The 13,236-nt window shown below is 40.3% G+C and overlaps 1 protein-coding gene across 6 annotated transcripts in view; it reads right to left on the bottom strand.

The window, feature by feature from the left end:
• Nucleotides 1-12,670, bottom strand: part of TCERG1 (transcription elongation regulator 1) — a 65,115-nt gene extending 52,445 nt beyond the window's left edge. For 5 of the 6 annotated variants that reach the window (XR_007516134.1, XM_049873993.1, XM_049873990.1 and 2 more), the window contains exons 1-4: nt 12,573-12,670; nt 6,372-6,597; nt 3,620-3,772; nt 2,124-2,607 (exon numbers count right to left, since the gene is read on the bottom strand). Coding sequence is in view for 5 of the 6 variants with exons in the window: in XM_049873993.1 (XP_049729950.1) it covers nt 2,124-2,607; nt 3,620-3,772; nt 6,372-6,597; nt 12,573-12,631 (922 nt within the window). In the remaining variant the exon portion in view is untranslated. The remainder of the gene's footprint in view (nt 1-2,123; nt 2,608-3,619; nt 3,773-6,371; nt 6,598-12,572) is intronic. The other variant, XM_049873991.1, reaches the window with a different exon arrangement.
• Nucleotides 12,671-13,236: the final 566 nt, after the last annotated feature.

Here is a 13,236-nt window from a genome sequence, read left to right as displayed (position 1 = left end):
AAAAAAACTCTAGTCCAGTCTCAGATCTTAACTAAAAAAAACCAAGTAATTAAATAACAGAGGAGAAATATTAAGACTGCAGTATGGCAATGCTTCATAATACTGAATCAAGTGAAATAAAAAGGTTTGTCAGGAATACTCAGAAAGACAACATCAAAGCTGATGTTTAACAGTCATTATGTTACTGTTTTGTTCTTAGAATAATGGCCTCCCAATCACTGAAGGACAGCGCAAAAAATGGTGAGCAGGGTTTCTAAATATAGTAGATAATCACAAGATAGCTGGGAGCTACTGACAGACCATTCTGATAAAGAAAATGTACAGTATAGTTAAAGTATCTGGCTACCCACTTTTCTTAAAACAAAACGCAGCATAACTACACCTCCTTCCTAAGAAGGAAGGGAACAAAACGTAAGTGAGACAGAGCCTCCATGCAGACCAGTATTGCTTTCATTCATCCCTTTCTCCCATCACTGCCACAGGTATCCCATGAAACCTTGCAGCTTTCTGCCTTGCCATAGAGGTTTCAGAAGGACAAGTCTATAAAATGGCAGAGAACCTCAGATAGTAGCTAGTACTACTGTTACACTTCCACATCAAACCTGACCTTAGCTATGAGAAAAACAGACTTGTATTTACATTTTTCTATTTGGCACACTTCCAAGTTGTTTAAAAAACATTAAGTAGCTTAAAAAGAAAAGAAAAAAAAAAAAACCCTCTCCATGTTACATGTATCTTGCGTCTTCAGTTTCTTATATAAATAAAATGAATTCAAATTTGAATAAACTATGATGAAATTTCCCTCATATACATATTTCTCACAGGGCAACAATAAGCATTTATATACTAATAAAAACTCCCCAAGCTCTCTGAGCTACCAAAAAACTTCCAAAAAAACAAAAAAGTCTTTTTTGTTTTTTCTTATTGTCCAGGTACTAAAACAAAAAAAAAAACCTAATTACTTTTAAGGATAGCTATAAATCCTTAGACCAGTATCATAACAAATAATCAAGTCAAAAAAAAAATTCATTTAAATGTGTGGGCTCACTCTCAGCCTGCAGGATAAGTGGCAACACACATACACAAAAGAAGAAACAAACAACAACAAAAAAAACTAAAGCAGTGTAGATATTACTGACAATCTTCTAGGTGTATTAATAGATTCTTCTCTCTTCATCCACAAAATCTGCTGGTAATTGATTCTCACATTTTTAGAAACGATCTAACCTTTCAGTATCTGTGACTTTAAAATGGAAAGTTTGCTTGTTGTTCTGACTGCTTCTATCTCAACACCCCATCTATTTCATCTGCCTGCATCCCATTCTAGGCCATACCCACCTGTAAGATAGATTACTGAAAAGTTCCTACTGTCTCTGATTTCAACACTGCCCACAAAGCCAGCACCAAAAAATATTTTCTAAAACAGTGCATTTATTCAGGCCCCCTGCTGCCTGCCTCACCAACTGGCCTGTTTTCAAGACTTTTCATAACCTGGTCTCACTCTTATCCATTAACCAACATAAACCCTTGTGCCTCAAGAAGAATTCCCTACACAATCCCATGAACTACATTATTCTCATCTCTTGACCTTTGTTCATGCTATTCCCTCTACCTGAAAGCCCCGTCCTCACTTGCTGGCCTACTCAAATCCTACACGACATCCTTTATGATCAACCTCAATACCCACGTAGTCCACCTACATCTCTCCCTTTCTTGAATTCAGAAAACCTTTTAATTTCGCTATATAATTTTGTACACTATCCTGTAGTTACTTCACATGTATTATTCTTGCCCCCTCAGAAAAACTGGAAGCTCTTTAAGATGGGGGCCAAGTCTTATACTTGTTTTGCAAAATCCGCAGCATTCAGCATTACTGTTGGCCAATTTGAACAGCTAACTGCACTTCCCCAGATTAGTTTCATGAACTGCAATTGGGTAAATATTTTCCTCTATTAATGTAAACTTCTGTTCTTCTCTAATCCAAAAGTCCTAAAAACAAAAACGTATTTTGAGAACATCAAGGACAATACCAGAGACACTAGGATCATCTTAGAATGCAACGCAGTCCCTGCTTGTTCATTTCTCTAGCCCTTAAGTAAAAATACATGCTGGCTGGTACTCACTTGATACTGTCTGCGAAACCGAAGTGGCCGTTGTCGTGGTAGAAGTGGAAGAGGATGGGGTAGATGATGATGTTGAAGTGGATACTGCAGACGTTGGGCTACTTGTTGTAGGGGTGGAAGTTCCTACTGCTTGTGCTTGCACTTGGGCCTGGACTTGGGCCTGGACCTGGGCCTGGACTTGGGCCTGGGCCTGAGCCTGGGCCTGGGCCTGGGCCTGGGCCTGGGCCTGAGCCTGGGCCTGGGCCTGCGCCTGCGCCTGGGCCTGCGCCTGCGCCTGGGCCTGGGCCTGCGCCTGGGCCTGGGCCTGGGCCTGGGCCTGCGCCTGGGCCTGCGCCTGCGCCTGGGCCTGGGCCTGCGCCTGGGCCTGGGCCTGAACCTGTGCCTGGGCTGCAAGCATAGGTGTCAGTTCTGACTGCTGAATAACTTTAACTCCATCTGGCTTGGTCCATGCAGATTCACGTGTCCGAGCATTATAATAATAAACCTGCAGAGGAAGCAAATTATTGGTATCGTAGAATCTGTCACTATCAATAAAAATGATAACGCAAATATATTTTGTCTTAAAAGGCATCCAAAAAACAAACTTAAAAAAGAGAAAATACATCAAAATTAGTTGCTCATATATTATGGGACTATAGGTAGTTCTTCCTTCCTCTAATTTGCTATAATCGACATGATAGTTTTTAATTCACACGCATACATACAAAAGGAAAACCAATGTTATGTGTTGTGCAGAGAAGAGTTAACACAGCAGGCCTGAGACTGCTATCCTTGGAAAACGTCTGCTTGCAAAGCTAGCCCTCGGATGGCATCTAGGAACTTGGATTTCAAAAGGGTTATCCCCATTTCCTAACTGATAATGGCTCACTGTACCTAAACTGCTTACACAATATGGTTTACGCTGAACACTTTTCCTTCCGGGAGTCGGGAGGTACACGCTCTCGCAGAGGGTGCCCACGTAACCAGGCCCCAATGAAAATCCTTGACTCCTAGGTTCAAGTGAGCTTCCCTGACAGACAACTTCACATGTGTTCTCAGAACTCCATGCTGAAGGAATTACGTACATCCTATGTGTGTCTACAGGAAAACAACTCCTGAAGTTTGTACCTGGTTTCCTCCAGACTTCACTCATGCATCTTTTCCCTCTGCTCACTTTGTATCCTTTTGCTGTAATTAGTTTTAGCTGTCAGTACAACTATATGCTGAGTCCTGTGAGTCTTCCTAGTCAATCACCAACCCTGGGGGTACTCCTGGGAACTCCCAACACATATCTAAAATCCAAGCTTCCAAAATCATAGGTAAATGTATGTTAGTACTCCAGACATCCTTAAGTCACCAGAGAACTCCAATCCAGTCAGCTTTTCCTAAAGTTCTACCCCACCCCTTGCTTGCCCTAGGCTCATTCTTAACTGGCAAGGATGCTATAGTTAGTATCTCAATCTGCCAGATATCTAAGCGATCAAGAAGATAACAACTTAAATTATTTCATAATTTACCTTCCCATCTGGAGTTTTATTTTCAACCCATATTTCCTCAGTAGGAGGCAGTGCTGGAGTACCAGGAGCAGTCACTGGAGGCATTCCTGGTGGAAACATCATACCCGGAGGAGGAGGCATGGTTCCCATTGGTGGAGGCATGAAAGGTGGTCTCTATTAATGCACAAGAACAATAATGGTGACTTGTATTTATCTTTTTTCCTTCAAATTATTACTAAATTATACCCAGAAGTAAAGCACTGTAAGCAAAGCCAGTATTATAGTCTATTTAAATACATTTGTCTAGATTGTGTAATGAAAGTTTCTAACAAAAATGATTACTAAACAAACTGAGGGAAGAAATACATCAAATCATTAACTACAGTCATTTATCGGTTATGAAATTATGAGTGAATTATTTTATCTGCAGTTTTCATATACCGAGTAGTGTGTTACTTTTTTTAAAAACTTGTTTTTATATCCTCCTCAGGGCTAACTAAACAACTGAACTAAAAAATTAAGACCTACTTTAGTCCAACGAAAAAGTTTTGCATAACAGAATTTGGTCTTTATCATCTTACAAAACATAGCAACAAATACAAGCTTTTCGAAAGCCTTTGTTCAAGGAAGAGGACACAAGCCCTCGCTAGACACACCAGTATCTCCGGAGCTCACCAATAACACATACCAACCGTACTAGAAACACTATTTTGCAAACAAATACAGTGATATCCAAAAAAAAGAAAAATCAAATATACCTAACCCTTTATTTTCCTACAAAAGAAAAATGTATTGGGTAGGAAAATACTGACCATCTATTTTTAATAAAAAAACTCCTTATGGCTCAGTGGTTAACCAAAAGTGCTAACCAAAAGGTCAGCAGTTCGAATCCACCAGCCGCTCCTTGGAAACCTTATGGGACAGTTCTACTCTGACCTACAGGGTCACTATTAGTTGGAATCAACTTGATGGCACCAGGTTTGGTGTTTGGATGGTATTTTTAATATCATAATAATACAGATCATCAAAGACAAGAATATCATAAGTTAAAAGACATAGTGAAATAATTACCCATTCTACTCTTACTAGAACATCAGAATTCAACTCAGGATATGCTATTTTAAAAAAAATTTCCAAGAGCCAATACCAATTCTCTCCAATCTCTAATACTTCCTCCACTGCCATTCTTCAATGATTCCTGCAGCAAACAATTCAACTGCAACCACTGTATCTTACTTACTAAAGCAAAAAAGCGGTCTGACATTTTAAAAACAGATTTTGAACAGTGATTAAAACAGATTTCCTCTATAATGTACAAGTTACATTAAAATCCAATTATCCAAAGCACTTTACTCTGGATAACGGAACTGACACTATACTAATAATGTGGAGCCATGTCTCCTTTTTCTAAAAATTTTTTCTTTCTCCAACTTTTTTGTATTCAGTTTGGTGTCCTTCAAGCATCAGCACATGTTCTATAAAATAATCCACTGTCGTGAAGTGGATTCCAACTCACAGCGGCCCTATAAAATATCCAATCCAAGTATGTCTCATGAACCATTAGCTGGAAATCACTTGGATTTACTGTGAAACCACAATTATCCATCAAGACCAAGAAAAGCATCACAACATTATAAAGTATCCCATTACAAAATCTGATCTATTTCCACTAGGGGGTTATATTACGTTTTATAATGTTTTGAAAGTAGGTTTAACTCTTAACGACACAGATTAAAACATATTCATACGAACCAAATTATGCCAGAGTCAGTTAAATCAAAAGCTATTTCTTATTCTAATCTTGAAGAAAATATAAAAACCATTCAGCAATTTGTTTTAAAACGTGGGAGGGACTATTCATTACTAGGAAGGCACTAAAATTATTAAGCAAAGTATTAAAACCATATATCTTTACCATAAACACACCGCTATCTACTAAAATAATACACCATCTGTCTCTATTTTTAATATAGTTAATTCTTGGTTATCTAAGCTAATGGAAGGCAGATGATACCACTGTATTTACTTGGTGTCAGAACTGTACAAACTGGATAAACTAAGAAAGCACAGATACATACTCAAAAAAATATGTAATCCTAAAAGTAAACAAACATTTGAGAGTCAATACCTTTATGACCTCATTTCAGACGGTGAGTCTAGATACACTAGAGGGAGAAATGCCCCACATTAAAATACCAGGAAGGTTTTCCATTTGAAGAAATTCCATAAAAATCCCTTTCTTAAATGGTAAAATAATCTTATTTTCTATTTTTCTTCCTCCCGGGGGACAGAAAAAAATCTATGTATTATGTTCATAAAATGTTTGCTGTCACCTTCCAGGATCTACCCTAGGCATCATTTCTGAAAGTATTTACTCAGGAATATATATGCATACGTATTTACATTCATTGGCAACATATATCATTGAAAATAAATTTCACCCCCTCTACCATAAGATTTCAAACTTTATTTCCCATAAAGATGACAGATTACTAAAGATAATCTTCAAGGATAAAGGCAGGTAAAAATTACCCTACTTAATCCTAGTTTTCTATGTATACTTTTCTACCATCATCTCAATTCCTGTTCTGAATTTCTATATAATTAACACTACCACTGCTTCGGGAGCAACATGTTAATATATGGATGTTTTCTTTAGCTCCCATTTTCCTATATAGTGAAATTATTTCAGAAAAAATGTGTTTAATGTAAAATCCATACATAATCTCGATGCTGATGCCAACAGAGAAATAACAACCTCTACACTGTTTACCTGGAGGTGTGGAGGGCCCATAGGTGGAGGGATCCCTCCTGGAGGAGGCATTGGTGGCATATTAGGATCAAAAGGAGGACGTCCAAAGGGGGGCCGAGGTGGTGGAGGAGGACCTCGCATCATGCCAAAAGGTGGAGGAGGTCTCATGAGAGGTGGTGGGCCGCGCATGACTGCATTTGGTGGGGGAGCCGGGCCTCGGAACCTCAAGGCCTGCTGTTGAGCCATCCTGTGTGGTAAAGCAATGAATAAATTTTCCTTTCTCAAAACTCCAAAACTGTAGTTACCGATCTCTAATTACATCAAATTTTAAAAGTGCTTACAAAAGAGCAGAGTTGCAAATTCATCATTTTGCGGCCATCATGGTAAAAACTGGATCAGTAAGAATGATCAATGAATGCTAAACCTATGAGGAAGTTTCGATGAGGAGGATATATGGATGTCTTAGAATATCTCCCCAAACCCAAAACCAAACCCAGTGCTGCCAAGTCGATTCCGACTCATAGCGACCCTACAGGACAGAACAGAACTGCCCCACAGTTTTCAAGGAGCGCCTGGAGGATTCGAACTGCCAACCCTTTGGTTAGCAGCTGTAGCACTTAACCACTACGCCACCAGGGTTTCCAGTATCTCCCCACACGCTGCTTATTAGTTGCAAGGGAGGATTTAAAAAAAAAAAAAAAAAAAAAGAGACAGACTATATAATGGAGAAATCAGGCAACACTTTGACCAGGTGATCAAAATTAGTACCATGTAAGGACAGATGGACACTGTGTGCTTGAAAGACACAGTATCACCTATGCAGTATCCCTGCCAAGAATATAACTTTAATCTAGTAATAAGTAACATTAAACAAATATAAAATAAGAAGTGTTCTATTTAAACATTTATGGGGGGAGCTGAGTTCTTCAGAAAGATCAGTATCAGGAAAGACTGTAGAAATGTTCCAGATTAAAGGAGTTAAGGAGACACGACAACACAAAACTAACTGTAGACTGGGTCCTGTACTAGAAGGAAAAAATGCTAAAAAGAACGTTGTTGGGTCAATTGACGACACTGGAAATATGGACAGTAGATAAGACAAAAGTGTTGTAATCAACGTAAATGAAAGTTGATAACTGCCCTGTGGTTAAGTAACAGAAATCCCCATTCTTAGAAAACACATACAAGTTTTCAAGGGTAAAGGGCAATGGTTTACGTATCTTACCCTCAAATGGTTCAGAATGACACAGAGCATGCATGCAAATGAAAAAGCAAAAGAGGTAAACAGTTAACAGTAAGCGTACTATCTTTATTTTTGCAATTTTTTATGATCTGAAATTATTCCAAATACAGTTTTAAAGAGGAGAGGGGCAGAGTTTAGGAGATTACTAGAACTCGCTGAAGGAAAGCCTTCCCCCTTTGACTACGCTTCCCCTAACTCTCTAGCTAAACACCCTATTTTCTCCATAGCATTTAAGCAGTTAAGTAATATCACATCAGATGGTATTATCTTGTTTTTTTGTTTTTGTTTTTAACCTATCTCCTCCCACTAGTGCTGTTTTAAAATTTTTACTAACCGTTAAAAGTGCTTACTATATGCCAGGTAGTGCCCTTAAACTCTTTCCAAATATTAAGTCATTTAATCATAGCAACCTTATGAGGTAGACACTTATCAACCTGCAAATAAGAAAACAGACTCTATCAAAATAAGCAGAAGGTCTTTTTCAAATTATACGTACCCCTGAAATATAAACTGTCACTGTTACTAAAAAAATGTCTTAATTTGGGGGGCAGAAAAAAAACTAACCACCAAGGAAAGATTGTTTTAGTCTTGAGTTAACAATTTGCCGTGCTCTTAGATTTCCTTTTAATCTGTCTCCTCCTTTTCAAAAAAAATCTGTAGGATCGTTGGAATTTCAGACTTCCTAGCAATAGCTTAAGGAGCCTTGTAGTTCAATGGTTAAGTGCTCAGCTGCTAACTAAGAAGTCAGTGTGTCAAACTCACCAGCTGCTCTGTGGGAGAAAGATGTGGCAGTCTGATTCCATAAAGATTACAGCCTTGGAAACCCTGTGGGGCAGTTCCACTCTGTCCTATAGGGTTGCTATGAGTTTCGGAATCAACTCCACAGCAACAAGTTTGTTTTGGTAATGGGTTGGCTACAGCTTGGAGTTAAGAGTTTGGGCTCTAGGATCATGATAGAGTCAAATAAGTGATCTGTCATTTGATGTAAATAAGTGGTGAAGAGAAATAAACCTACCTCATCTCTGTTCAATGAGACAATTCCCATGAGACCCTTAAAATAGTATTCAGTACACAGAAAACTATTTCAGCTATTACTTTTATTCCCAACAAAACCTAGCACAGTGCTTTACCTGTAAAACGCACTTTGTTCTTAATTTGATTAGGTGACTTTTAAAAGTCTGCCACTAAGATGGTGACAAAAATTCACACATTTCCTTCTCTACAGCCTAAAGCTGCCACTTCCTGATGCCAGGTATGTTTACCTATGAGCTACCTCTTTATATCCACTGCATTTGCACAACAACCTTACCAGACCTGAAGTAAAGATTAAATAAGTTAATATTTACAGTACTTAGAATAGCACCTAGCACATATAAGTATTAGCTATTATTACCACTATTACACCATGTTTGGTTAAGTAGAGGGTCAGCGAAAAAGAGGAAGACCCTCAATGAGATGGACTGACATGGTGGCTGCAACAACAGGCTCGAACGCAGCAATGATCGTGAGGATGGTGCACAACTGGGCAACATTCCATTCTGTTATACATAAAAGGTTGCTATGAGTCGGGACTGACTAGATGGCACCTAACAACAACATTACTACTGTTGTTATAACATCAGTAGAGTAATATTACAATTGTTAAAATGATACTAATATTAGTGTTAGCTATTATTATTATTACTATAATAATTAGTATTGGCCCTACATGACCTGGTCCTTGTTGACCTCTCTACAGACTCTAGCTTTCTTTTTGATCTTCAAATACTTCGAGTTCATTACTCCCATGAAGACTATGCACTTGCTGTTCCCTCTGCCTGGCATGCTCTTCTCTAGATCTTCACATGGCTGGCTCCTCATTACTCAGTTTCGGCTTCAATGTCATCTCAAACCCCTTCCCCATCTCCAGCTTCTCAGCCCTTCTGTCACATTACCCAATTTGAATTTTCAATTATAACTGCTATAAAAAAGTAACTCACTTATTTGTTCACTCATGTATCTCTACCCACTAATACATAGTTTCCCCTTAGTATACCGCTGCACTTGAGTGCCCAGGATGGCAGGGGCTCAAATATTGTTTTAATAATAATAGCAAACACTAAGTATTACTGTATCTATACTAGGCACAGTTATATGGACTTTGTGTTAACTCTTTTAATCCTCACAACTTAGCGAAGTAAGTTTGACACCATTTTTACAGAGGAAACTATGGTGCAGAGAAATAACTTACTTAAGACAATCAGAAGTAACACCAGAGTATTCTTATTCCTATTTTTACTACTGAGGAAATTTAGACTGAAAGTACCTTGTCATAAGTCAAAGTACACACAGATAAACAAAAGCCCTGGATAAAACATCTATATAAATCTGACTGTAAAAGTTACATTAATGGCACTCAACCATAAAGGCATGGATGGCATTTGGATTTCCTATTCAGTTCTGTCCATTGTAGGTGATTTGCATTCCTACCACTTAACCACCTTTCTGAAAAACAAAATCCTACTTGCATGAATAGAAAAACACACACACAAAAAGAAAAAAAAAAAAATTCACAGGAACACCATGGAAATACAAATGTAATGCATTTTCTCTGCAAGTACTCTGGCTATGCAATCCTCCACTTGTGAAGGCAAGGCTGTAAACACTTTAATCTTGGCGGGGGGGGGGGGGGGGCGGGAGTGGGAGGTGGAAAGATCGGATCCTCTAATCCTATCTATTGATATATGGAAGGCAAATTATGTAGATGGTGAGGAGACCTAGGTTTTAGTCCAGACCCTGCCAACTACCCAATGACCTTGTATAAATCACTTCACAACTGCAGGCAGTGATGTGATTCGTTTTAGAATTTAGATCAGTCTTAATTAGAATGGAAGCTCCTTGAGTACAAGGGCTTATTTGGTCTGGCTCAAGGCTATACTGCCAGCACCCAAGTCAGTGGCTACCATGTAGTATACACCCTCAGTAAATCTTGGCTTAATCCAGCAACCATGTCTAAATCTTCTATCTTCATTTATTTATCATGTATCTACTGAACACCTTACTCGCCAGGCACTGGGATAGATACCATGAAAAGCACTCAGTATAAGAATATGAAAACTAAGCCTCAATTTCTGCCATCAAAGAGGGAATATAAATAGCTAATATCCTATAAATCATGAGAAATGCTAAAATAAAGGTCTGTACAATATCCTCTAGAAGCAATTTCCAATCCAGGAAGTTAAGGTATACACTATATTTGCAAAACCAAAAAATCCAAACCAAACCCGTTGCCACTGGGTTGATTCTGACTGATACAGACCCTACAGGGCAAAGCAGAACTGCCCTACAGGGTTTCCAAGGTTGTAATCTTTACAGGAGCAGAGTGCTACATCTTTCTCCCACAGAGCGGCTGGTGGGTTTGAACCACAAACGTTTTGGTTAGCAACCAAGCTGAGCACTTAACCATTGCACCACCAGGGCTCCTTGTATTTGCAAAAGAACACTTAAGTCTAAGAGGCTATTCATTGTAGAGCTGAAGAAAAATACTCTCTAAAATGCATACTAATATTCCCTAATAAATCCATGTGAGAGTAGCTAAGTGACCTCTTTAGATCAGACTCAAGAATAAACTTTCCATCACTAATACTGAAAGACCCTAACAATGCACTTTGATCACTCCTTACTATCGTGTATTAAGTGGGGTTTAGAGGACTTGAGGTTCATCTCTGAAATAAGATTTCATTTCTGCCAAAATAGATTTTTTTGGTGACAATTCGGGATCTAAGACAAATTATTTTCTTCTAAAATCTTGGATAACAATTCCCATTTCCTTATACAATTTCATCTTTTTAATACACTCTAAACAATATTTCTTTTAAACAATATTACAGGATCCTCATAACCTACACTGTTCTCTTTTTCATTTTTAAATGCTGACAATGGCACAATTCAAAATGAGAATTCGAACATCTGAAATGACATTTTTCTCAACCAGAACAAAATATGTTAAATGTACATAAAATACAGTGCCTCTTTTTCATCAAAAAACCACTGACGAAGACAGGATTTTTCCAGGACACTTTTACTTTATCAAATTTTAGTTAAAATTCCATAGGCATGGAGATTCTAGAGGAAGAAAGGTCACTGCAGGGCGTGAGAAGGGAACAAGAGCCACTAAGACCGTCGGCCCTGGAGCCTGACTGCCGGGTTTCACGGCACTTCCTGGAGCCACAATTCCACCTATGCAACCTCTACGTGGCTCAGCTTCCTCACCTGTAAGATGGGCAAGTAACTTAACTGGAGAGTCCTAGGATCTGTGGCCTGTAAGATGAGAATAGCAACTACTTCAGAGCGTGGATGTGAGGATTAAATGACACAATCTACTTTAAGTAAAGGGCTTACTGGCACATAGGAAGCACCTAACAAACAGTTACTGCTAGTTATTGTTATTCCCAACTATAATGACAAGAAAAAATTAGAGAAAAGAAAAAAGCCACAAAGTTAAAAAAGGAAACGGGTAGGAGACGAAAGAAAAGGACAAACCTGGAGACTCAAAAGGGCTGAGGAGGGCGTGAAGGCACCCAGCTGTGACGAAGGGTCCCGGGGAATTAACTGCAAAGTGGAGGAGCCACGAAGAGGAAAACTGGGCCCGCGGCGCAGAGTGGCCGGAGGGGAAGGCTGAGGGCTGCCAAGTCGGAGGCGGCACGCGGCTGAGGCTGGGCCCCCAAGGCGGGAGCGTCGGGCTGCCGACTGCGAGGGCGGCGGGGCCCCGCAAAAGCCGCAGGGAGCGCCCCGAGAACATGCAGGGGAACGCGGCCCAGCCCAGCCCGGCCCGGCTCTCTCATTCAGCCGCCTGCCCCTTCCCCCTTCTTCAACCCCATGCGGTCCCGGCCCCGAGGGGCTGAAGCTCCGCTGCCCGCCCTCAGCCCCGGATCTCAGCTCGGCAGGCCTAGCCCCTAAGACTCGGGATCCGAAATGTGAGGGAGGGCAGCGCCCCTTACCTGAGCTCCCCTGGGTTGAATCGTTCACCGTCCCCCCCGTCCCCGCCACGCTCCGCCATTACAGAGGGCCGCGTTCATCCACCCGCCGACCCGGCGTCCCCTATTGGCCGGAATAATCGTCAATCCCGTGAGGGAGAGGCGGAGACAGCGGAGAGCTATAAGGTGATTGGAAACACTTTCCATCAATCTTCGCGCTGGACTCTTCCACCTCCCTATTGGATAAAGGACCCGCCGACTTTGAAAGCGGTATGGAGACAGCCCGTTGATTGGTGGTCGGTGGCTTTATGGGAAATGAGACTGTGGCAACTTGGGGAACCGCCTGCGCCCTCTCGCGGAAAGCAAAACTAGGTCCTCCCACGTACAGCCTGGCCTGCGCTAGCCACGTGTCTGCCCGTTTTCAGGAGAGCCAGTAATGGGCCGACACTGGTCACCACAACTGCTCAATCCGGGACCATTTCTATTGATTGAGCCAGTAAAAAATCGGCCGGCGTGGCACCTAAACCAATCACAGAGTTGCTGGGGAAATGAGCTATTTCCCGGTTTTACCGGAACAGGAGTCTTAAATTACCGCCCGGTTATATCCATGTTATTAAATAATACGTTTTTTTTTTTTTAATTAACTACAGGAATACCCCCACCAAATTGTACTAAACAATTAGTTGCA

Source organism: Elephas maximus, chromosome 2 (genome assembly GCF_024166365.1).
Source record: "Elephas maximus indicus isolate mEleMax1 chromosome 2, mEleMax1 primary haplotype, whole genome shotgun sequence".
Classification (NCBI taxonomy): domain Eukaryota; kingdom Metazoa; phylum Chordata; class Mammalia; order Proboscidea; family Elephantidae; genus Elephas; species Elephas maximus.
Note: the sequence above shows the minus strand (reverse complement) of the source record. Positions and strands in the feature narration are given on the sequence as shown.